The 27423-nt window shown below is 41.0% G+C and overlaps 1 protein-coding gene across 1 annotated transcript in view; it reads left to right on the top strand.

Annotated features, from left to right (window-relative positions):
- Positions 1-27423, top strand: part of LOC124113185 (aminopeptidase N-like) — a 47895-nt gene that overhangs the window by 9562 nt on the left and 10910 nt on the right. The window contains exons 3-12 of the mRNA XM_046473459.2: positions 4109-4267; positions 4691-4808; positions 9106-9226; positions 10137-10285; positions 10764-10877; positions 12152-12262; positions 21028-21093; positions 24819-24884; positions 26483-26661; positions 27008-27117. Coding sequence (XP_046329415.2) covers positions 4109-4267; positions 4691-4808; positions 9106-9226; positions 10137-10285; positions 10764-10877; positions 12152-12262; positions 21028-21093; positions 24819-24884; positions 26483-26661; positions 27008-27117 — 1193 coding nt within the window. The remainder of the gene's footprint in view (positions 1-4108; positions 4268-4690; positions 4809-9105; positions 9227-10136; positions 10286-10763; positions 10878-12151; positions 12263-21027; positions 21094-24818; positions 24885-26482; positions 26662-27007; positions 27118-27423) is intronic.

Raw genomic sequence — 27423 nt, 5'->3', positions numbered from 1 at the left:
TTGACATTGCGCCGTTAAATTCTTTGTCCTGACGAATTGCGAGAAAAGTTGTCTGGTTGTTTTGGCAAGGCGACAATTTATCACCATTATAATGTTCAGTGTATTTAAATGATCTTGCCGCGTCCCCATTACAAGAATATTATCATTTAATGAAGAAAAACAATGCATCGTGTCTAAAGTTTGTAATATCAATTCATGCAGAGGATCCATTTCCGTTTCCAGAAACCCGCCCCGAACTTGAAAATACCAACCCTAGATGTATTACGTCGTTATTGCTGTGAAATGAAGGATACCAAGGATTATAGTATTTCCTAGCTAGAAGCTTAGCTGAACGAAGGTAGTTAGGGTCTTGGGGACTTCAGATGTTTACTTGGCTCTAATATGACACGTAACTCCAGTACAAGCACGCGGTAGTTTGAAGGGAAAAACACATGTCCGCCTTTGACACCATGATCTAACCAATGTTCGAAAAATGTCCTCATGCTGGAGTGTTTACATGCTAACATCAACGCAACATTGTATGGATGACAGCGTATTAGTCATAGAACCGCGCCGCCTCCGTGGTCTTGTGGTAGAGGGTCCGCCCGTAGAGCGGAAGGTCCGGGGTTCGATCCCCGGCCGCGTCATACCAAAAGACGTTAAAAGATGGTACTTGTTGTTACCCTGTGTGGTGCTCGGCATTAAGGGGCTAAAACAAGGACTGGTCGGCTCGGAGTCAGTATACTGTGTCTGAGTGGGGTATTCATGTTAAACTGCGGCATGGTATCTCAGTGAGCTAGCACTATGAATCGGCATCAGTCCGGACTAGTACAAGCAGCCACACACACACACGTGCATGCACGTCGCTATATAAATGCAATAATCTTGGACGCGACGTTAAACCCAATTTCACCTCACCTCATAGAACCGCTGCTGACATGGTGGTGGGGGACGTTATGGGTCAACATGCCTAGCATAATACCAGTTAGTATTAGTGATATTGCAGAGACACAATGTTGAAAAGTATCATTTTTACCAAGCTGAAACTATAAATACTATGTTTATATCTATATCTACATGTATATTTATATGCCAGTCCTGAAATTTAGAACAATAATTATATCCCTAAGTTACCACTTGACAGCGGCCGTAGTCAGTGTATGAGAAGAGAGTGAGTGAGTGAATTGGTGAGTGAGTTGGGTTTAACGCCGCTTTGAACAGTATTCCAGTTATATCACGGCGTGTCAGTTTAATGTTGGAGGAAAGCCCAAAGTGATGCAGGTCTCAGACGTTTACCACTTCGGTGGAATCCAAACATGGGTATGGCGCTAACAAACCTACAAACGTAATCGGGGCGAACCGGATTTCGAACCTATGATTAGGTTTCTGGCGTGTCTAAGGGACGCAACTCTGTATCGCGAATTGCGCCTAAGGCGACTTAGCCCTCCATTTCCCCGTATAAGGAAAGAAGATTGACGATGTATCTCGAGTCGAATGTAAATATATGTGATGAATATGCCTTTATATACTGACAGGAATAAGTGACTGTGCTTCATATAAAAGTTAAATTTAAGGAAATAATTTTGAAATTAAATAATTCATCTTTCAATATACATTATGATATCTTATAAAGACATCTCTTTGACTTTTAGTTCGTGATTCATAATTTGCACGTGTATGTTCATGTACGGCGCACATTTTAGATGTTTGCGTGTTTGTTGGAAACATGATACTCAAACACGTGTTTTTAATTTGAACAGCACACAATGATTGTGTAGCTAACAGCCGTTCAAAACACGTCTTTGTAACGTGGGAATTCTGAAAGCACGACAAGGAGACAACACTATGCGGTTGGTGCATCTACAGAATCCCTACCAGACTGCTTTACAGCTCAGACAATTCCTGGGTTAAGACCAGTTAGTGGCAGTACCGTACGCAACCGTTTGAAGGAGCGCAACATTCGGCCCCGTCGTCCAGCGGTACGCCCAGTCTTGCTTCCACGTCACCGCCAGGCACGCCGAGCTTGTTGTAGACAGCACACGAGGCTCGGAAGACAAGACTGGGACTGTTGGAGATGAGTCCAAGTTTCATCTGGACAGCTCTGATGGTCTCCAGGCGTTCGTGATAACGTTTTAACGACACTTGCGTTACCCAACGTCGTCATGTTGAGGGTGTAATGATATGGAGAGGCATTAAAGTCTTCGGAGAACATAATGTGTTACCGGGACGGCATCGTTCGATATCATGTTCTACCCTTTGTGCAAACGAGAGGGAACGACGGTTGAGAGAGAACCAGAACCAGCCGATGACGCCTAGTCTGTGGGGCCAATATTTGGTTGACATCTGGCACAACATCCGCTTGGTCATTTATACTTATTAAAATATTAATACATGGTATTCATCTTCTATGTGGGGCGGTTGGGTAGCCTAGTGGTTTAAGCGTTCGCTCGTCAAGCCGAAGACCCGGGTTCGATTCCCGACATGGGTACAATGTGTGAAGCCCATTTTTGGTGACCCGCGCCGAGATATTGCTGTAATATTGCTAAAATCGGCGTAAAACCATACTCACTCACTCTTATCTGTAATTTAGCAACAGCAACTGCGGATATTTTCTTCGCCATGTAATTTCCCTTTATAATACATCAAATCATACAATATTGAATGAAACTGTGTTGCAGCTGTTCCTATTTTCCTAATGTAAAATACCATGTAGGTTTCACATACAACATTTTCTTCCTGGAATGATCCATTTTTTAATATTCGCTACCAGTCTTGAGGAAGCAAATATTATTTAATTGGTTTATACTACTATGTGTTTTACTATTGTTAATTTGTGTTGTACTCCTGCTTAATTGTGTTGTATGAGGCGACAAATAGAATCTGGTGGTCAGGCTCGCTGACTTGGCTGATGTACGTCATCGTATCCCAATTGCGTGGATCGATGCTCATGATGTCAATCACTGGATTGTCTGGTTCAGACTCGATTATCTACAGACCGCCGTCATATAGCTGGCATATTGCTGGGTGCGGCGTTAAGCAACAAACAAACAAGCATAAACTTAAATAAACTTTTGGTCATTTTGGTAACGTACCCAGGGGCTTGATTTTTTGCCAAAATCGCGCGTTCTCGCGATCTCGTGTTTTTGATACATAGCACAATTTGTCAAAAGTCGACAACGCGAGAATGTGACATTTGGACATGATGAGATCGCGAGATCGCGAGAAAATGAAATGTCGCATTCTCGCGTTCTCGCGATTTTATGTTTTTGTGGCCTAATTTGACAAGTCGAGATTGCGAGATTTTCACCATGTCCAAATGTCGCTCTCTCGCATTGTCGACTATTGACAAAAAGTGCTTTGTATCAAAAACACGAGAATTTGGCCAAATTTCGCGTTCTCGCAATCTCGCATTCTCGTGTTTTGGACATATTTAGTTCGTTTCCAAAGGTCGAGATAGCGAGAATGCGAGATCGCGAGAATGTCCCTTACAGTATTCCATACCAATTAGCGCCTATTCAGGATACAACACGTACATTGACTAGGCAAGATGTGCTTTTCAAGTGGCATCTATCAGTATGTTTGCCGCGTCAGCTTTTCCCAATGTAACTGTCGGTAAGTGAATTTCGCGATCAGCTGATTTCGCGATCAGACCATCAAACAGTTGTAATATAGGCAATCGTTTTATCTAAAAGTTGTAATATATGCATTAATTTTATTATGATATAGCGTTATAGTTTTTCTTGCGTATTTGATACGCTAGGATTTGATTTTTCTGCGTATTTCAGTTTATTTAATGCGTATTTTACGCATATACGCATCTTATCTCGAGCTCTGAGTATTGTGTAATTATGATATCATGCGTGTAATTGTGTCATATTATGGTTCGGCTTTGCTACATTATCATGTATTTGTGATGTACCATTGTATAATTGTTGGCGTTTGGGTAACCTTGTGGTTAAAGCGTTCGCTCGTCACGCCGAAGACCCGACATGGGTATAATGTGTGAAGCCCATTTCTGGGGTCCCCCGCCGTGATATTGCTGGAATATTGCTAAAAGCGGCGTAAAGCCATACTCACTCACTCACACAATTATATAATTGTGCTACACTATTGTCGAATTGTCTTACAGATACTTTGCGGTGAGCCAGTTCCAACCATCTAAAGCCCGACAAGCGATTCCCTGTTTCGATGAACCTCGCTATAAGACTACCTTCAACATTACGCTGGTGAGGAAGGTGGGGAACTACACATCGTGGTCCAACACGGACATCATCCGACAGGATCCAAGGTGTGGCTGGTGCAGCATCATCAACATCATCAACATCATCAACTTCATCAACTTCATCAACTTCAAACTAAGTCCTAATTACGTCTTATGACAAAACTGCTTTGTCACAGACAGGAACTCGAAGTACAGTAAACTACGTTTATAACGAACACGCTTATAACGAACTTACCGATATAACAAACTCATTTTTTAGTCCCGGCCATTTTTTGTTTATATGCTATATATTTGTTTATAACGAACTGCGGTTATTACGAACTAAAAATGAGTGGTCCCTTTGAGTTTGTTATAACCGTAGTTAACTGTATGTTCAAATTTCCTTACTAATACAACATACCACAACTAACAACATGTGGTCAAAAAAGGAGTTTTCTATTCGCGCACACTTACAAATCAGAGGTGATTTCAAATATTATGATGTTTCAGGGGAGACAACTATGTTGCCGATGTTTACGAGACGACACCCAAGATGTCGATCTACATCCTCGCCTTCGCGGTCGTCAACTACGACTACATGGAAAACGTCACGTCAACAGGGGTCATGGTAAGACGCAGTCGAGCAGATAGTGATTGCTACTACAGTCTTCATGGATGCTTTATGAAAATATTGCAATGAAAACTCTTCCCATGGTCTAAGGAAATAACATGTAAATAATTTCCTAATGTACAACCACCACAAACAATCGTGTATAGTACGGAGCATGTTTTTCAATGTACGTAGATTCGGGGACTAAAAGCGGAAAAATCCCTCTAATAATCAGAAATATCTGTTAACAGTCTACCGCACGATTCCGACTATATCTTGAGCATGTGTTTAGGAATCACTTTCGACCCGTGAAGATCCGGGATAGAATAGGTCTTCAGCAACCCATGCTTGTCGTAAAAGGTGACTATGCTTGTCGTAAGAGGCGACTAACACGATCGTGTGATCAGGCTCGGTGACTTGGCTGATGCATGACATCGTATCCCAATTGCGTGGATCGATGCTCATAATTATCAATCACTGGATTGTCTGGTCCAAATTCGATTATTTACAGACCGCCGTCCTAGAGCTTGAATATTGCTGAGCGCGGCGTTAAGCAACAAACAAACAGGAATCACTTTCTAATAGTGGTGTTACCAGGTGTCCACGACAAGGTCAGCGTATCCTGCTCCACCGATGGAACCCGTCACAAACACATGCAAGGGCAAGTCATATGGTACTTGTCCAAATAAGCAGTGGTACATCAGACATTGTTTTTGTCACTGACGCGTCAAATATAAAATCCCACAATGTCATGTCAGTTAAAACGTTCTTGAAAGCTTGGATGTGTAACTGCCGTCAAGGCGAGGTGAAATTGGGTTTAACATCGCGTCCAAGATTATTGCACTTATGTAGCGATGTGCATGCACGTGTGTGTGTGGCTTCTTGTACTAGTCCGGACTGATGCCTACATATAGTGCTAACGCACTGAGATAACATACCGCAGTTATGACACCCGACTTAGACACAGTATACTGACTCCGAGCCGACCAGTCCTTGTTTTATCCCCTTAGTGCCGAGCGCCAGACAGGGTAACAACAAGTACCATCTTTTAACGTCTTTTGGTATTACGATGCCGGGGATCGAACACCGAACCTTCCGCTTTCCGGGCGGACGCTCTACCTCTAGACCACGGAGGCGGTTAACCGCCGTCAATCAACTATGAGGACGACACGTGTGACGCTCTCTAAAATTATATCATGCCCCATTGTACCTCAGAAGTCGTGTAACGAAGACATCAAAGGCTGGAGCGGCCTACATATTGCTCGACATAAAGGACAAGCTGACCATTGATAAGTAGACAGTCTTGTGGAGAGTGTTTTGTCACTCTGAATCCGCATGCCTAGATCTAAATACGAAACGAAAACACAGAAGATATGTAGATGTACCTAAGGAGTATATACCGCCACAACAACAGTTAGATCAGGTCGGACATATGAAGATCCGGGGTGGAACAGATCTTCAGCAACCCCTGCTTGCCGTGAAAGGTGACTAATTGGATCGGGTGGTCAGGCTCGCTGACTTGTTTGATGCATGTCATAGTATCCAAATTGCGTGGATCGATGCTCTTGATGTCAGTCACTGGATTGGCTCGTCCAGACTCTATTTTTTACAAACCGCGGCCATAAAGCTGGAATATTGCTGAGTGCGGCGTTAAAAAACCCAACCAAACGCATCTCAAATGCCATTTTTTGGCGATAAGGAAGACATTACCTTTAACTCAATCGACCGTTCCATAAACTTTCCATCGTCAGAGTTATGAAGACCTCTGGGAGTTGAGTGCGGCGTTAAACAGCAAACAAACAAACGCCCAAGATCAGGGCGGTTACTTGCAACTTATCTGCTTAGGTAGCGTTGCACTAGACGTACTGACTGAGTAAGAGCACTGATACACTGAATAACATGAGATGCACTGACTGAGTAAGAGCACTGATACACTGAATAACACGAGATGCACTGACTGAGTAAGAGCACTGATACACTGAATAACACGAGATGCACTGACTGAGTAAGAGCACGATACACTGAATAACACGAGATGCACTGACTGAGTAAGAGCACTGATACACTGAATAACACGAGATGCACTGACTGAGTAAGAGCACGATACACTGAATAACACGAGATGCACTGACTGAGTAAGAGCACTGATACACTGAATAACACGACATGCACTGACTGAGTAAGAGCACTGATACACTGAATAACACGAGATGCACTGACTGGGTAAGAGCACGATACACTGAATAACACGAGATGCACTGACTGAGTAAGAGCACTGATACACTGAATAACACGAGATGCACTGACTGAGTAAGAGCACTGATACACTGAATAACACGAGATGCACTGACTGAGTAAGAGCACTGATACACTGAATAACACGAGATGCACTGACTGAGTAAGAGCACTGATACACTGAATAACACTAGACGCACTGACTGAGTAAGAGCACTGATACACTGAATAACACGAGATGCACTGACTGAGTAAGAGCACTGATACACTGAATAACACGAGATGCACTGACTGAGTAAGAGCACTGATACACTGAATAACACGAGATGCACTGACTGAGTAAGAGCACTGATACACTGAATAACACGAGATGCACTGGCTGAGTAAGAGCACTGATACACTGAATAACACGAGATGCACTGGCTGAGTAAGAGCACTGATACACTGAATAACACGAGATGCACTGACTGAGTAAGAGCACTGATACACTGAATAACACGAGACGCACTGACTGAGTAAGAGCACTGATACACTGAATAACACGAGATGCACTGACTGAGTGAGAGCACTGATACACTGAATAACACGAGGTGCACTGACTGAGTAAGAGCACTGATACACTGAATAACACGAGATGCACTGGCTGAGTAAGAGCACTGATACACTGAATAACACGAGATGCACTGCCTAAGTAAGAGCACTGATACACTGAATAACACTAGACGCACTGACTGAGTAAGAGCACTGATACACTGAATAACACTAGACGCACTGACTGAGTAAGAGCACTGATACACTGAATAACACGAGATGCACTCACTGAGTAAGAGCACTGATACACTGAATAACACGAGATGCACTGACTGAGTAAGAGCACTGATACACTGAATAACACGAGGTGCACTGACTGAGTAAGAGCACGATACACTGAATAACACGAGATGCAATGACTGAGTAAGAGGACTGATACACTGAATAACACGAGATGCACTGACTGAGTAAGAGCACTGATACACTGAATAACACGAGATGCACTGACTGAGTGAGAGCACTGATACACTGAATAACACGAGATGCACTGACTGAGTAAGAGCACTGATACACTGAATAACACGAGGTGCACTGACTGAGTAAGAGCACGATACACTGAATAACACGAGATGCACTGACTGAGTAAGAGGACTGATACACTGAATAACACGAGATGCACTGACTGAGTAAGAGCACTGATACACTGAATAACACGAGATGCACTGACTGAGTGAGAGCACTGATACACTGAATAACACGAGATGCACTGACTGAGTAAGAGCACTGATACACTGAATAACACGAGATGCACTGACTGAGTAAGAGCACTGATACACTGAATAACACGAGATGCACTGACTGAGTAAGAGCACTGATACACTGAATAACACGAGATGCACTGACTGAGTAAGAGCTCTGATACACTGACTAACACGAGATGCACTGACTGAGTAAGAGCACTGATACACTGAATAACACGAGATGCACTGACTGAGTAAGAGCACTGATACACTGAATAACACGAGGTGCACTGACTGAGTAAGAGCACTGATACACTGAATAACACGAGATGCACTGGCTGAGTAAGAGCACTGATACACTGAATAACACGAGATGCACTGCCTAAGTAAGAGCACTGATACACTGAATAACACTAGACGCACTGACTGAGTAAGAGCACTGATACACTGAATAACACTAGACGCACTGACTGAGTAAGAGCACTGATACACTGAATAACACTAGACGCACTGACTGAGTAAGAGCACTGATACACTGAATAACACGAGATGCACTGGCTTAGTTGTATAGCTTGGACAGCGAGCATGGCTTCGGTGTATTAGAAGGCATGCTAGAATTGATACTCAGGTTACAGTGGTGTCTCTTTAGGATACTCGATACCTTATTAATTACCATGTATATTACAAACAGTTAGATCAACAACGTTGACTATTCGTCCCATCGTGTGTCGTTGACGCGCAAGTTCTGGTACACCTGGCAATGAAACATTCTGGTGCGTAATTTAAGATATTTTTCTTTTATATTTCAGTATCGCACCATCTCAGAGCCGGACATTATTTCTGAAGTGACAATGGCCCACGAGCAGGGAATACGGATATTTGAGTGGTTTAACCAGAACCTCCGGCCCCCCTATCCACTTTCAAAAATAGGTAACTGAATGTGCGTGCGTGCGTGCGTGCGTCGGTGCGTCGGTGCGTGCGTGCGTGCGTGCGTGCGTGCGTGCGTGCGTGCGTGCGTGTGGGCTTGTACTAGACCGGAATCATACCTGTTTTATAAAGCCCACTGAGATGCCATTCCCTATTGGATACCCCATGGAGCGGCCATAGATCGACCCGCTGACATTCTGCTCTCCGGGCGGACGCTCCATTCACTAACTGAATTAAGGGACATTTTGAGACTCTGTTCACTGACACTGTCCCCAAACTAAAATACTAAAATGAACATCAGCTGGGTTGACCCTGGCGGCTTAATGATCGACTCATCCGGCTCGATGACGTAGTTGATTGCATGTCACCGTGCCCCGACGGTATGGGACGTTGTCCGTAACAGCAATCATCGGTGTGTCAGGACCAGACTGGGTTATTTACAGGCCGCCGTCATATAATATGCACGTTGCAGAGTTGAACGTTAAGCAACAAACACTTGCATTGTGAGACGTTTACCGTTATGAATTTTTGTTGCGAAAACTATAAGGGTCTTAATGGGGGCGAAACCTGGATTCGACGCCACAATCAGGGCTCCTTGGCAGCTTACGGTCACAAATCGATTATCGCCGAAGCCATTGACAGTCACGAAATTTTGTATTTTTGGATATTCTCCGAATATTTAGTGTTGCAATATGTGGAGGGTAATTAATTTTTTTAATCTGTTTTGTTTTAAATATAACTATGTCAATAAATTGGAATTTATGCCTCTTGTGAACTTAAGTTCAATCTGATTCACTCTTTTAAGGTCAATCGGAGGATGTTCTTTTTGGTTGAAAACTCAGAATAACCAATCGGAATGCGGTGTTATTTGTCCTAGACATGGCGCAGTATGATTCAGTGTTGACACTTGCAGATAACATCGTCATCCGGGGTCGGCTCGGGGCAGCCATGGAGAACTGGGGACTAGTCATGTATAGAGACATCGTGTTCAACCCCGAAGTCAACTCCAGGAAGGCCAAACTAGGAACCATGCTTCTCCTTGGACATGAAGTGTGTCACCAGGTAACACTTGAGACCTGACAGTGACTGAGTGAGTGAGTGAGCTGGGTTTAACACCGCTTGTAAGACTATTCCAGTTATATCGCAGCGTGTCAGTTTAATGTGGGAGGAAAGCCCGAAGTGATGCAGGTCTCAGACGTTTAACGCTTCGGTGAAACCCACGAGCACGGGTATGGAGCTGACAAACCAAGAAACATAATCGGGGCGAACCGGGATTCGAACCAACAATCATAGTATTTCAATTGCGTGGATCGATGCTCATGATGTCAATCAATGATTTGTCTGGTTTGGACTCGATTATTTACAGACCTCCGTCATATAGCTGGAATATTGCTGATTGCGGCGTTAAATAACAAACAAACACTTGATAAATAAAAATGTGGACTAGACATATTACGTAGTTTCAGATAGATGAAGTCCCTTTCTTCATTATTTCTAAATCGTAGGACATAATTCACTGCTAATGTTTCGACTGTTTCAGTGGTTTGGGAACTTGGTCACCCCGACAACGTGGCGATGGGTGTGGCTGAGCGAGGGCTTCGCTGTGTTCTTTGAGTTCTACGTGATACACAGTCTCCATCCCTCATGGAGACAGGTCGGACACACATTTAATAATCGGGGTCACTTAAGCTACAGTATTGTAGGTATCTTGCTGTCTCATAGTAACTTTGTGAGAGGAACTACTTTCAAGTGAGACCTGCTTGGAGGTTTTACATTTGAACCGACCCGTGAAGATTCCGGGGCAGAATAGGTCTTCAGCAACCCATGCTTGCCGTAAATGGTGACTATGCTTGTCGTAAAAGGCGACTAACGGGATCGGGTGGTCAGGCTCGCTGACTTGGTTGATGCATGTCATCGATCCCAAATGCGTGGATCGATGCTCATGATATTAATCACTGGATTGTCTGGTCCAGACCCGATTATTTACAGACCGCCGTCATATAGCTGGAATATTGCTGAGCGCGGCGTTTAACAACAAACCAAACCAAAACATTTGAACCGAATAAACAACCTTTTGATATGGCTGGTTAAAAGTCACATGAATATTTTCACAGGAAAATACCATGATGTGAATCGAACCTGCAACCTTACATATAATGTTTGGTATTGTAACCCACAGCTTTTCCACTGCGCCACCGGGGCAGGTGATGACAGGGTGTTCAATCATACATGTCATGACTTCAGTTGTCTGCAAGGTATTTCTCTTGCCCTCGGTCGTTCGATTCGTTTATACCACGACGAGTGTAGTCTTTCACAATAAGGTATCCCGAGGTGTTCGTATTCTCTCTGGTTCTTGCATGTAGACGGTTCTTAAGTTAAAACACTCCTCGGAGTATCGTGTTGAACACGCATGTTACATTTGATAAATGCATTCTGAAAGTAGATCTCCATTGCCAAGCCTTGTGGTGTAAAACAAAGAGAATAGGAAAGAATTAGTGGATAATAGCATCTCTCAGTACATTGGCATCACTCCAGCACACGACGTGTCCTTGAAAATCCTGATGCTTCCATTAAACAAATGTTTAGGGTTTCGTAGGCCTGTAGCACTAGATTTAATATATTTTACACCAGGTTGCCATAGCAGCAGCCACTTGCAGACGTCGCAACGGTCCGATGTGGTATGTTGTCGTGTACAATGGGCGTTATCATAGTTACAGTGACCTCAGACATAGCTGGTTGCCAAAGGTAGTTCCAATGGGATCACTTGGTTGGTTTTCTTAGTTACAGAGGACTCAGACAAAGCTGGTTGTCATAGTTACCTTGGATTCAGACATAGTTGGTTGTCATAGTTACAGAGCGCTTAGCTACAATAGTATCAAGAACTTTGAATATTGTAGGTTTCTTATTGTTGTTTCCTATTTTTTTCAGGATGAATGCTTTGTGGTAGACCAACTCCATCCTTTATTTATCCACGACGCAAACAAACACTGGCCTCTTGTGAAAGAAGTTCCAAGGTTTGACAAGATCCTCTACTACAAGGTAACACCAGTTGGCTAACATTATAACGTCTACAATCAGATGAACTCATCAATCTGAATCTGATATTTCTAGCACAACGTGTACAGGTGAATGAACCTGTTGGTTAACATCATAATATCCATATTGTTGTCACAATCACATGCACTCACCAGTCTAATCTGAATCTGATATATCTGCAACAATATCGACAGGATGTTAGTGAACCAGTTGCCTGACATTATAACGTCTAGATTGTTGTCACAATCAGATGAACTCATGAATCTGAATCTGATATATCTACAACAATATCGACAGGAGGTGAGTGAACCAGTTGCCTAACATTATAACGTCTAGATTGTTGTCACAATCAGATGAACTCATGAATCTGAATCTGATATATCTACAACAATATCGACAGGATGTGAGTGAACCAGTTGCCTTACATTATAACGTCTAGATTGTTGTCACAATCAGATGAACTCATGAATCTGAATCTGATATATCTACAACAATATCGACAGGAGGTGAGTGAACCAGTTGCCTAACATTATAACGTCCAGATTGTTGTCACAATCAGATGAACTCATGAAACGGAATCTGATATATCTACAACAATATCGACAGGAGGTGAGTGAACCAGTTGCCTAACATTATAACGTCTAGATTGTTGTCACAATCAGATGAACTCATGAATCTGAATCTGATATATCTACAACAATATCGACAGGAGGTGAGTGAACCAGTTGCCTAACATTATAACGTCTAGATTGTTGTCACAATCAGATGAACTCATGAATCTGAATCTGATATATCTACAACAATATCGACAGGATGTGAGTGAACCAGTTGCCTAACATTATAACGTCTAGATTGTTGTCACAATCAGATGAACTCATGAATCTGAATCTGATATATCTACAACAATATCGACAGGTGGTGAGTGAACCAGTTGCCTAACATTATAACGTCTAGATTGTTGTCACAATCAGATGAACTCATGAATCTGAATCTGATATATCTACAACAATATCGACAGGATGTGAGTGAACCAGTTGCCTAACATTATAACGTCTAGATTGTTGTCACAATCAGATGAACTCATGAATCTGAATCTGATATATCTACAACAATATCGACAGGAGGTGAGTGAACCAGTTGCCTAACATTATAACGTCTAGATTGTTGTCACAATCAGATGAACTCATGAATCTGAATCTGATATATCTACAACAATATCAACAGGATGTGAGTGAACCAGTTGCCTAACATTATAACGTCCAGATTGTTGTCACAATCAGATGAACTCATGAATCTGAATTTGATATATCTACAACAATATCGACAGGATGTGAGTGAACCAGTTGCCTAACATTATAACGTCCAGATTGTTGTCACAATCAGATGAACTCATGAATCTGAATCTGATATATCTACAACAATATCGACAGGAGGTGAGTGAACCAGTTGCCTAACATTATAACGTCTAGATTGTTGTCACAATCAGATGAACTCATGAATCTGAATCTGATATATCTACAACAATATCGACAGGATGTGAGTGAACCAGTTGCCTAACATTATAACGTCTAGATTGTTGTCACAATCAGATGAACTCATGAATCTGAATCTGATATATCTACAACAATATCGACAGGATGTGAGTGAACCAGTTGCCTAACATTATAACGTCTAGATTGTTGTCAAAATCAGATGAACTCATGAATCTGAATCTGATATATCTACAACAATATCGACAGGATGTGAGTGAACCAGTTGCCTAACATTATAACGTCTAGATTGTTGTCACAATCAGATGAACTAGAATCTGAATCTGATATATCTACAACAATATCGACAGGATGTGAGTGAACCAGTTGCCTAACATTATAACGTCTAGATTGTTGTCACAATCAGATGAACTCATGAATCTGAATCTGATATATCTACAACAATATCGACAGGATGTGTGTGAACCAGTTGCCTAACATTATAACGTCTAGATTGTTGTCACAATCAGATGAACTCATGAATCTGAATCTGATATATCTACAACAATATCGACAGGTGGTGAGTGAACCAGTTGCCTAACATTATAACGTCTAGATTGTTGTCACAATCAGATGAACTCATGAATCTGAATCTGATATATCTACAATAATATCGACAGGATGTGAGTGAACCAGTTGCCTAACATTATAACGTCCAGATTGTTGTCACAATCAGATGAACTCATGAATCTGAATCTGATATATCTACAACAATATCGACAGGATGTGAGTGAACCAGTTGCCTAACATTATAACGTCTAGATTGTTGTCACAATCAAATGTACTCATGAATCTGAATCTGATATATCTACAACAATATCGACAGGATGTGAGTGAACCAGTTGCCTAACATTATAACGTCTAGATTGTTGTCACAATCAGATGAACTCATGAATCTGAATCTGATATATCTACAACAATATCGACAGGATGTGAGTGAACCAGTTGCCTAACATTATAACGTCTAGATTGTTGTCACAATCAGATGAACTCATGAATCTGAATCTGATATATCTACAACAATATCGACAGGATGTGAGTGAACCAGTTGCCTAACATTATAACGTCTAGATTGTTGTCACAATCAGATGAACTCATGAATCTGAATCTGATATATCTACAACTATATCGACAGGATGTGAGTGAACCAGTTGCCTAACATTATAACGTCTAGATTGTTGTCACAATCAGATGAACTCATGAATCTGAATCTGATATATCTACAACAATATCGACAGGATGTGAGTGAACCAGTTGCCTAACATTATAACGTCTAGATTGTTGTCACAATCAGATGAACTCATGAATCTGAATCTGATATATCTACAACAATATCGACAGGATGTGAGTGAACCAGTTGCCTGACATTATAACGTCTAGATTGTTGTCACAATCAGATGAACTCGTGAATCTGAATCTGATATATCTACAACAATATCGACAGGATGTGTGTGAACCAGTTGCCTAACATTATAACGTCTAGATTGTTGTCACAATCAGATGAACTCATGAATCTGAATCTGATATATCTACAACAATATCGACAGGATGTGAGTGAACCAGTTGCCTAACATTATAACGTCTAGATTGTTGTCACAATCAGATGAACTCATGAATCTGAATCTGATATATCTACAACAATATCGACAGGAGGTGAGTGAACCAGTTGCCTAACATTATAACGTCTAGATTGTTGTCACAATCAGATAAACTCATGAATCTGAATCTGATATATCTACAACAATATCGACAGGAGGTGAGTGAACCAGTTGCCTAACATTATAACGTCTAGATTGTTGTCACAATCAGATGAACTCATGAATCTGAATCTGATATATCTACAACAATATCGACAGGAGGTGAGTGAACCAGTTGCCTAACATTATAACGTCTAGATTGTTGTCACAATCAGATGAACTCATGAATCTGAATCTGATATATCTACAACAATATCGACAGGATGTGAGTGAACCAGTTGCCTAACATTATAACGTCTAGATTGTTGTCACAATCAGATGAACTCATGAATCTGAATCTGATATATCTACACCAATATCGACAGGATGTGTGTGAACCAGTTGCCTAACATTATAACGTCTAGATTGTTGTCACAATCAGATGAACTCATGAATCTGAATCTAGACATACAAACATGTGGTTTATATTGACAGGCAGCTTGTGTACTGTATGTATTGCTAGATATACAAACATGGGGTTTATATTGACAGGAAGCTAGTGTACTGTATGCATGGATAGATATACAAACATGTGGCTTGTGTTGACAGGAAGCTAGTGTACTGTATGCATGGATAGATATACAAACATGTGGTTTTTATTGACATGAAGCTAGTGTACTGTATGCATGGATAGATATACAAACATGTGGCTTGTGTTGACAGGAAGCTAGTGTACTGTTTGCATGGCTAGATATACAAACATGTGGCTTGTGTTGACAGGAAGATAGTGTACTGTATGCATGGCTAGATATACAAACATGTGGTTTATATTGACAGGAAGCTAGTGTTCTGTATGCATGGCTAGACATACAAACATGTGGCTTGTGTTGACAGGAAGCTTGTGCACTGTATGTATGGCTAGATATACAAACATGTGGTTTGTATTGACAGGAACCTAGTGTACTGTATGTATGGCTAGATATACAAATATGTGGTTCATATTGACAGGGAGCCAGTGTTATGTATGCAAGGCTAGATATACAAACATGTGGCTTGTGTTGACAGGAAGCTAGTGTACTGTATGCATGGATAGATATACAAACATGTGGCTTGTGTTGACAGGGAACTAGTGTACTGTATGTGTGGCTAGATATACAAACATGTGGTTTATATTGACAGGGAGCCAGTGTTATGTATGCAAGGCTAGATATACAAACATGTGGCTTGTGTTGACAGGAAGCTAGTGTACTGTATGCATGGATAGATATACAAACATGTGGCTTGTGTTGACAGGAAGCTAGTGTACTGTATGCATGGCTAGATATACAAACATGTGGTTTATATTGACATGAAGCTAGTGTACTGTATGCATGGATATATATACAAACATGTGGCTTGTGTTGACAGGAAGCTAGTGTACTGTATGCATGGATAGATATACAAACATGTGGTTTATATTGATAGGAAGCTAGTGTACTGTTTCCATGGCTAGATATACAAACATGTGGCTTGTGTTGACAGGAAGCTAGTGTACTGTATGTATCGCTAGATATACAAACATGTGGTTTATATTGACAGGGAGCTTGTGTTCTGTATGCATGGCTAGATATACAAACATGTGTTTTGTGTTGACAGGAAGCTTGTGCACTGTATGTATGGCTAGATATACAAACTTGTGGTTTATATTGACAGGAAGCTAGTGCACTGTATGTATGGCTAGATATACAAATATGTGGTTCATATTGACGGGGAGCTAGTATACTGTATGCATGGCTAGATATACAAACATGTGGTTTATATTGACAGGGAACTAGTGTACTGTATGTGTGGCTAGATATACAAACATGTGGTTCATATTGACAGGGAGCCAGTGTTATGTATGCAAGGCTAGATATACAAACATGTGGCTTGTGTTGACAGGAAGCTAGTGTACTGTATGTATGGCTAGATATACAAATATGTGGTTTATATTGACAGGAAGCTAGTGTACTGTATGTGTGGCTAGATATATAAATATGTGGTTTATATTGACAGGAAGCTAGTGTACTGTATGTATGGCTAGATATACAAACATGGGGTTTATATTGACAGTGAACTGGTGTACTGTATGTGTGGCTAGATATACAAATATGTGGTTTATATTGACAGGAAGCTAGTGCACTGTATGCATGGCTAGATATACAAACATGGAGTTTGTATTGACAGGGAGCTAGTGTACTGTATGCATGGCTAGATATACAAACATGTGGTTTGTATTGACAGTGAACTAGTGTACTGTATGCATGGCTAGATATACAAACATGTGGTTTGTTTTGACAGGGAGCTAGTATACTGTATGCATGGATAGATATACAAACTTGTGGTTTATATTGACAGGAAGCTAGTGTACTGTATGCATGGATAGATATACAAATATGTGGTTTATATTGACAGGAAGCTAGTGTACTGTATGCATGGCTAGATATACAAACATGGGGTTTATATTGACAGGAAGCTAGTGTACTGTATGCATGGCTAGATATACAAACATATGGTTTATATTGACAGGAAGCTAGTGTACTGTATGCATGGCTAGATATACAAACATGTGGTTTGTGTTGGCAGGGAACTAGAGTACTGTATGTATGGCTAGATATACAAACATGTGGTTTATATTGACAGGGAGCTAGTGTTCTGTATGCATGGCTAGACATACAAACATGTGGCTTGTTTTGACAGACAGGTAGTGCACTGTATGTATGGCTAGATATACAAACTTGTGGTTTATATTGACAGGAAGCTAGTGTACTGTATGTATGGCTAGATATACAAATATGTGGTTCATATTGACAGGGAGCTAGTATACTGAATGCATGTCTAGATATACAAACATGTGGCTTGTGTTGACAGGAAGCTAGTGTACTGTATGCATGGATAGATATACAAATATGTGGTTTCTGTTGACAGGGAACTAGTGTACTGTATGTATGGCTAGATATACAAACATGTGGTTCATATTGACAGGGAGCTATTGTACTGTATGCATGGCTAGATATATAAACAAAGGGTTTATATTGACAGTGAATTAGTGTACTGTATGTATGGCTAGATATACAAACATGTGGTTCATATTGACAGGAAGCTAGTGTACTGTATATATGGCTAGATATACAAATATGTGGTTCTTATTGACAGGGAGCTAGTATACTGTATGCATGGCTAGATATACAAATATGTGGCTTGTATTGACAGGAAGCTAGTGTACTGTATGCATGGCTAGATATACAAATATGTGGTTTGTGTTGACAGACAGCTAGTGTACTGTATGCATGGATAGATATACAAACATGTGGTTTATATTGACAGGGAGCTAGTGTACTGTATGTGTGGCTAGATATACAGACATGTGGTTTATATTGACAGGGAGCTAGTGTACTGTATGTATGGCTAGATATACAAACATGTGGTTTCAATTGACAGGGAGTTAGAGTACTGTATGTGTGGCTAGATATACAAACATGTGGTTCATATTGACAGGAAGCTAGTGTACTGCATGTATGGCTAGATATACAAACATGTGGTTTATATTGACAGGGAGCTAGTGTACTGCATGTATGGCTAGATATACAGACATGTGGTTCATATTGACAGGGAGCTATTGTACTGTGTGCATGGCTAGATATAGAAACTAAGGGTTTATATTGACAGGGAGCTAGTGTACTGTATGCATGGCTAGATATAAAAACATGTGGTTTATATTGACAGGGAGCTAGTGTACTGTATGTGTGGCTAGATATACAAACATGTGGTTTATATTGACAGGGAGCTAGTGTACTGTATGTATGGCTAGATATACAAACATGTGGTTCATATTGACAGGGAGCTATTGTACTGTATGCATGGCTAGATATATAAACTAAGGGTTTATATTGACAGGGAGCTAGTGTACTGTATGCATGGCTAGATACACAAACATGTGGCTTGTGTTGACAGGGAACTAGTGTACTGTATGTATGGCGAGATATACAAACATGTGGTTTATATTGACAGGGAGCTAGTGTACTGTATGCATGGCTAGATATATAAACAAAGGGTTTATATTGACAGGGAGCTATTGTACTGTATGCATGGCTAGATACACAAACATGTGGTTCATATTGACAGTGAACTAGTGTACTGTATGGATGGCTAGATATACAAACATGTGGTTTGTATTGACAGGGAGCTAGCGCACTGTATGCATGGCTAGATATACAAATATGTAGTTTATATTGACAGGAAGATAGCGCACTGTATGCATGGCTAGATATACAAATATGTGGTTTATATTGACAGGGAGCTAGTGTACTGTATGCATGGCTAGATATACAAACATGTGGTTCATATTGACAGGGAGCTATTGTACTGTATGCATGGCTAGATATTTAAACAAAGGGTTTATATTGACAGGGAGCTATTGTACTGTATGTATGGCTAGATATACAAACATGTGGTTCATATTGACAGGAAGCTTGTGTACTGTATGCATGGCTAGATATACAAACATGTGGTTCATATTGACAGGGAGCTATTGTACTGTATGCATGGCTAGATATATAAACAAAGGGTTTATATTGACAGGGAGCTATTGTAATGTATGTATGGCTAGATATACAAACATGTAGTTCATATTGACAGGGAGCTATTGTACTGTATGTATGGCTAGATATACAAACATGTGGCTTGTGTTGACAGGAAGCTAGTGTACTGTATGCATGGCTAGATATACAAACATGTGGTTCATATTGACAGGAAGCTAGTGCACTGCATGTATGGCTAGATATACAAACATATGGTTTATATTGACAGTGAACTAGTGTACTGTATGTATGGGTATATATACAAACATGTGGTTTACATTGACAGGGAGCTAGTGTACTGTAAGCATGGCTAGATATACAAACATGTGGTTCATATTGACAGGGAGCAAGTGTACTGTATGTATGGCTAGATATACAAATATATGGTTTATATTGACAGTGAACTAGTGTACTGTATGCATGGCGAGATATACAAACATGTGGTTCATATTGACAGGGAGCTAGTGTTATGTATGCATGGCGAGATATACAAATATGTGGTTTATATTGACAGGGAACTAGTGTTGTGTATGCATGGCTAGATATACAAACATGTGGCTTGTGTTGACAGGAAGCTAGTGCACTGTATGCATGGATAGATATACAAATATGTGGTTTGTATTGACAGGAAGCTAGTCTTGTGTAAGCATGGCTAGATATACAAATATGTGGTTTGTATTGACAGGGAACTAGTGTTGTGTATGCATGGCTAGATATACAAATATGTGGTTTATATTGACAGGGAACTAGTGTTGTGTATGCATGGCTAGATATACAAACATGTGGCTTGTGTTGACAGGAAGCTAGTGCACTGTATGCATGGATAGATATACAAATATGTGGTTCATATTGACAGGAAGCTAGTCTTGTGTAAGCATGGCTAGATATACAAATATGTGGTTTGTATTGACAGGAAGCTAGTGTTGTGTATGCATGGCTTGATATTTAAACATTTGTGTCGACAGGGAGCCAGTGTCGTACGGATGCTGCGTCTGATCTTCGGAGAGGAACTGTTCCTGAAAGCAATTAATGCAAGTACAAGCTGTAAGGCGGGATGTACACCTGTGAAAGCTATATATACTGAGCCCCAAAAGAAACGTCACCCCTAATAACATTGCATGAAAAGTTGTCATGTAAATATGTCGATAATTTTTGTCAAAGTTTCTCAAATTTAACATTACCTTGTCCAGAAAAAAGAAATTTTATGATAAAAAACAAAGCAGATTGCAATATAACCTATCGCCCAAACGCATCATGGCAACGGCCATGGTAACCCGATGCACGTGAGTTCCGTGCAAATTGAAATGCACATGTATTCCCACCTTTCTTGTCCTATGAAAATCGACCCAGATCGGATAACATTCATACGTTATTGAATTGCTACCACATGCCAAGATTTACAAGAAATCAGCGACACAAAGACCTTGGACGATTGCAAGCTGGACAAACCGCCCGACAAGTAGCCAATACATTTCAAGTCCGCGTAAGGACCATATACAGGCTCCAGCAACGGTACCAGACCACCAACACTGCAGATGACCGACCAAGTAGTGGAAGACCAAGGGTCACCACCCAAAGTCAGGATCGTCAGATTGTGCGACAGCATCTTCAAGTTCGTTTTGTTACTGCTGCGGAAACTGCTCGACAGACCATGGGGACACACCAGCGACACATTAGTGCGGATACCGTCCGTCGACGATTGACGAGCAGACACCTCCACTGCTACAGGCCACACCGAGGAACCATTCTGACACCACGTCATCAGCGGGACCGTCTTCGGTGGGCAACACAAAGCACCGGCATTGGCGCCACCAGGAGTCCTCAGTCCTCTCCTTAGACAAGAGCCGTTACTGTATCTCAACTGCAGATAACACAGAGAGAGAGAGAGAGAGAGAGAGAGAGAGAGAGAGAGTCTGGCAACGCCGTGGGGAACGTTATGCGGATGCTTGTGTTGTTGAGAGAGAGTGGGGTGGTCCGAGCATCATGGTGTGGGGTGGAATTGGTCTTGCACAGAGGGTCGGCCCTGTGGTCTTCCAGAACAACGGTCCAGGGAGAGGCAATGGTGTCACAGCAGGTCGGTGCATTGATCAAGTCTTGAGACCACACGCCATACCTCATTTCGCACGTCGCCGCAACCACGAGTTTCAGCATGATAACGCCCGTGCTCACACTGCGATAGTAACAAGAGACTTCCTCCAGCAGAATGACATCAGAACCATGCAGTGGCCAGCCCTCAGTCCCGATTTAAATCCCATTGAGCACCTGTGGGACAAGATTCAAAGACGGCTGAGTGACGTCCGACCAAGGCCGACAACTGCAGCTGAACTGCGTCAGGCGTTCCTCAGATTGTGAGCTCAAGTGCCGATGGCCTTCACCAACCGCTTCATCCATCCATGTATCGACCTTGCACGGGAGTCATCAACGCACATGGCGGACACACGAGATACTGACTTGTGATGGCATTTTCACAGAGACTAGTGTTGTGTTTCACCTTAAGAACATTTGACACTTTATTTTCAACCTTGATTATCAGTTTTTGCCAAGTTTTTATCTTTTAAATGTATCTCAAAGTATGTTTACAGTGGACAAAAAAGTTTTCTCAAATGTCTATCCATGGTGACGTTTCTTTTGCGGTTCAGTATACATTCATGTGATGAACGTCATATTCTTTTTATGTTGTGGGTTATTCCTTCAGTTTTCAATTTTGGTCAAGAATTAAAAGGGGTACAAATCACTGAGTGAGTATGGTTTTTACGCCCCTTTAGCTATATTTTAACAATATCACGGCGGGGGACACCTGAAATGGGCTTCACATATTGTACCCATGTCGAGATTCGAACCTGGATCTTCGGCGTGACGAACGAACGCTTTAACCACTAGGCTACCCGACCGCCCCCACCAATCAGTAGTATGTTGGATTTTACCATTTTCTAAGGGCAAAATAATAGTTATCTATAACAAGTAAACAAATCCATTACACAACCTGTTAATATGACTCTAATTAATACACCGGAAATACTCGTAATTTTTATTCCGTTTGTCGGTAACATTTGGCGTGCTTGTAAAGGTTATCACATGTGTCCCGCTAGATTTTTTATCTGTGATACATCGGCAACAACGTCTCACAAACTCTCACCAATTAGCTTTTGTAATGAAAAGCTAAGATTGCTGTGTCAGCATAATCTTCACGTCGCTATCTGCACTGATGTTATACATTCAAGCAGGTGTGACCTCCGCATTAAGTAGAAATCCTGAACTGTAAGTACAGAGGCTGGTCGGCGAGCGGAACGTGAACACGTGAACATTTCTGGTAGAGCATACAGCAACCAGGGCTCACATTGATGAGACGCCACAGAACAAAGAACTACAAGGAATGAGTGAGTGAGTGAGTTGGATGTAACGCCGCTTTTAACAGTATTCCAGTTATATCACGCGTGTCAGCTTATTGTGGGAGGAAAGCCCGAAGTGATGCAGGTCTCAAACGTTTACCACTTCGGTGAAACCCACGAGCACGGGTATGGTACTGATAAACCTAGAAACATAATCAGGGCGAACCGGGATTCGAACCCAGGATCATAGGTTTCTGGCGTGCCCAAGGGCCGCAACTCTGCACAGCGAATCGCGGCGCCTTAGACGACTGGGCCACCCGTGCCCACGACAAGGAATGAAAAGGCAGCAAATAAAGCGACGAAACCCTTTCCATATCCAATAGTAATCATTGCATAAAGTACAGTCGATTGTATGTCATAAGCATGTGTTTGTTGTTTTACGCCGCACTCTTTAAAATACACCTCGGTCTGTAAATAATCGAGTCTGGACCAGACAATCCAGCAATTTGGGATCGATGACGTGCTTCAACCAAGTCAGCTAGCCTAACAACCCGATCCCGTCAGTTGGCTCTTACGACAAGCATGACAAGCAAGGAATCTTGGTACAAAGAGCAAGGACTATTGTATCTCAAAAGTTGTGAAATGTAAACACCAAAGGCTGGAGCTGGTGGAATATTGCTCGACATGAAGGGAAAGTTGACAATTGGAAAGTTGAAGTCATCCCTCTTGTTATACAGTCTTGTGGAGAGTGTTTTGTCACTATGAATCTTTATGCATATATCTAAATAATAATAATAAGGTGAGGCGCTGGTCTCAAAGAAACGTAAATGTTGTTTCATGTTTGTAGATATGATAACAATATTACACAACTATTCCGATTCGATGTATGTTTGATCACCTTGCTGTTACCTGATTGGTCTGTCTTTACCATTAACAGCTGCCGGTGCGCCCCGATTATGTTTCTGAGTCTGTCAGCACCATACCCGTGCTCGTGGGTTTCACCGAAGTGGTAAACGTCCGAGACCTGCATCACTCCGGGCTTTCCTCACACATTAAGCTGACACGCCGTGATATAACTGGAATACTGTTTGAAGCGGCGTTAAACCCAACTCACTCACTCACTCACTTACGTTTGGCCTTTTCAGATGCATTTCATATACTTTATATATCACATGTGTGCTGTATGCTTCCAGGAGTACTTTATATATCACATGTGTGCTGTATGCTTCCAGGAGTACTTTATATATCACATGTGTGCTGTATGCTTCCAGGAGTACTTTATATATCACATGTGTGCTGTATGCTTCCATGAGTACTTTATATATCACATGTGTGCTGTATGCTTCCAGGAGTACTTTATATATCACATGTGTGCTGAATGCTTCCAGGAGTACTTTATATATCACATGTGTGCTGTATGCTTCCAGGAGTACTTATTCAAGCATCAGTACGGATCAGTGGAAAATTCCGACTTGTGGACAGTCTTCAATGAGGTAGTGATTACATGTATTACACTTCCTTATATACATAATCATAATTAAATTGAAAACATTGTTAGCATGACTCACATAATGATATATCTTTATTAATATTCACATTGTGCTGTTTTAGTTTGTTATATACCAGTAGTGGGCCCAGCATTCGTCGGTTAAGACTGTCAGGCACGTTTTTTTGTTTTGTTTGTTTGTTGTTAACGCCGCACTCAGCAATATTCAAGCCATATGACGGTGGTCTGTAAATAATCGACTCTGAACCAGACACTCCAGTTGTTGACATCCTGAGCATCGATCCACCTAATTGGGATACGATGACATGCATCAACCAAGTCAGCGAGCCTGACCACCCAATCCCGTTAGTCGCCTCTTTCGACAAGCATAGTCGGCTGGGTTGCTGAAGACATATTCTAACTCGAATATTCCGGGGTTGTCAGACACGTACAGCGACAGATATGCTCAGGTATGTTTCTGTCTTCAATACTGGTAAAAAATACCTGGTCAAAATCGGGTAATTGTGTACTTTAATAACTGATGCCCATTGCCAGGTCAGATTCAAATACATGTCAAGAAGTTAAATGCTTGTTCAAATACATATGATCAGATAATTAAGTAATGTCGTCAGGTAATTCATTAACAGTTCAAAAACATGTTATAATGTAATTTTATTTACGGTTTAAGTACTTGTCGTGAGCTAATTGATTAACGGTTCAAATTAATGTTGTCAGATACTTCAATGACGGGTCGAAAATACATGTTGTCGGGTCATTGTTTAACGGTTCAACTATATGTTCTCAGATAATTTATTAACATTTCAATTACATGTTTTCAGGTTCTTGATTAACTGTTAAAATACTTGTCAGATAGTTGATTAACGGTTCAAATACGTGTTGTCAGGTACATGCACATGATTAACGGTTCGAATACTTATTGTCAGGTAATTGAATAACGGTTGTCAGGTAATTCATTAAAGGTTCAAATACTTATTGTCAGGTAATTTATTAAAGGTTCAAATACTTGTTGTCAGATAATTCATTGAAGGTCCGAATACTTATTGTCAGGTAATTAATTAAAGGTTCAAATACTTGTTGTCAGATAATTCATTGAAGGGCCGAATACTTATTGTCAGGTAATTCATTAAAGGTTCAAATACTTATTGTCAGGTAATTCATTAAAGGTTCAAATACTTATTGTCAGGTAATTCATTAAAGGTTCAAACACTTGTTGTCAGGTAATCCATTAAAGGTTCAAATACTTGTTGTCAGGTAATTCATTAAAGGTTCAAATACTTATTGTCAGGTAATTCATTAAAGGTTCAAATACTTATTGTCAGGTAATTCATTAAAGGTTCAAATACTTGTTGTTAGGTGATTGAATAACGGGTCATGTACATGGTGTCAGGTTATTGATTAACGGTTAAGATACATCATATCAGCTACTTCAATAACGGTTTAAGTACAAGATGTCAGGTAATATGAATGATGGTTCATCTGCATGTTGATTCGTGGATTTTATTTTCCATTATTACTGAGCCACCTGAATATTTTGTTTCGGTTCAACACTGAACACTGAACACACACTCTGTCATTCTATTGAAGGAAGCTGCAAAGGAAAACATTAGTGTGAACGTTGGAGATTTATTGGAACCGTGGCTACTACAAATGCATTATCCGGTTGTCATGGTTACAATACCACGATCAGGGGCCCTCGAAGTCAGTCAACAGCTATTCCAAACCAACATGAGCGCGGACGTCAGCGACGATGGAGCCAAATACGGGTATGTTGCTACTGTGATTTTGTAAACACATTAATGCAGGGACGCGTTAAAATACACATATGCACAGACATATAATAATTAATGAAAACAGATTTGCAAACGGTATTGGTTTTGTCTGCGACGTGTGATTCTTGCTTTTAAATACATATTAAATGCTTATCTCAGGAAGAAATACCACACCCCCTTCCACCTGCTCAGATTTTATTCAGAGTTCTTTTTTTTTGTAACGTGTATGTCAGGGTCTTAGATACCGTTAGCGTAGATGACAAAATGGCGCCGAAGTACTTAGCTAACCTACTATATATATATAGTTGATCATTACATATATTTCAATATTTCTTTGCAGATATAAATGGGATATTCCCCTAACTTATGCTACTGCATCTGACACTTCGTCCTTCAGTAAAGAGCACACATTTCAGGACATATCGTGGCTCTACAGAACACAGAATTCCAGTAAGATTGTTCACATAAACATATACTACTCATTTTTAGAGACAATTCAGTTATTCTGTGATCCAACAAAACCGACTGCCTGTCACGTGAATTGTTGACGTGTTATTGCCTTTCGCAGCAATCAATCGGTTTGTCCGCTAGTTTAACTGTCGTTATCCACTCTAACCCTAGTCAATGAGACGTCACGGTTGTTTAGAGTCAGGCTGTCCTCTCATAACGTTACGAAGTGCGGTCAGATGTACACACACACCATCCGACCATCCGAACCATTAATCCACATTAAGATGACATCTATGGAGTATTTAA

Source organism: Haliotis rufescens, unplaced genomic scaffold, assembly GCF_023055435.1.
Source record: "Haliotis rufescens isolate VD_foot unplaced genomic scaffold, xgHalRufe1.0.p SCAF_14, whole genome shotgun sequence".
NCBI lineage: Eukaryota > Metazoa > Mollusca > Gastropoda > Lepetellida > Haliotidae > Haliotis > Haliotis rufescens.
Note: the sequence above shows the minus strand (reverse complement) of the source record. Positions and strands in the feature narration are given on the sequence as shown.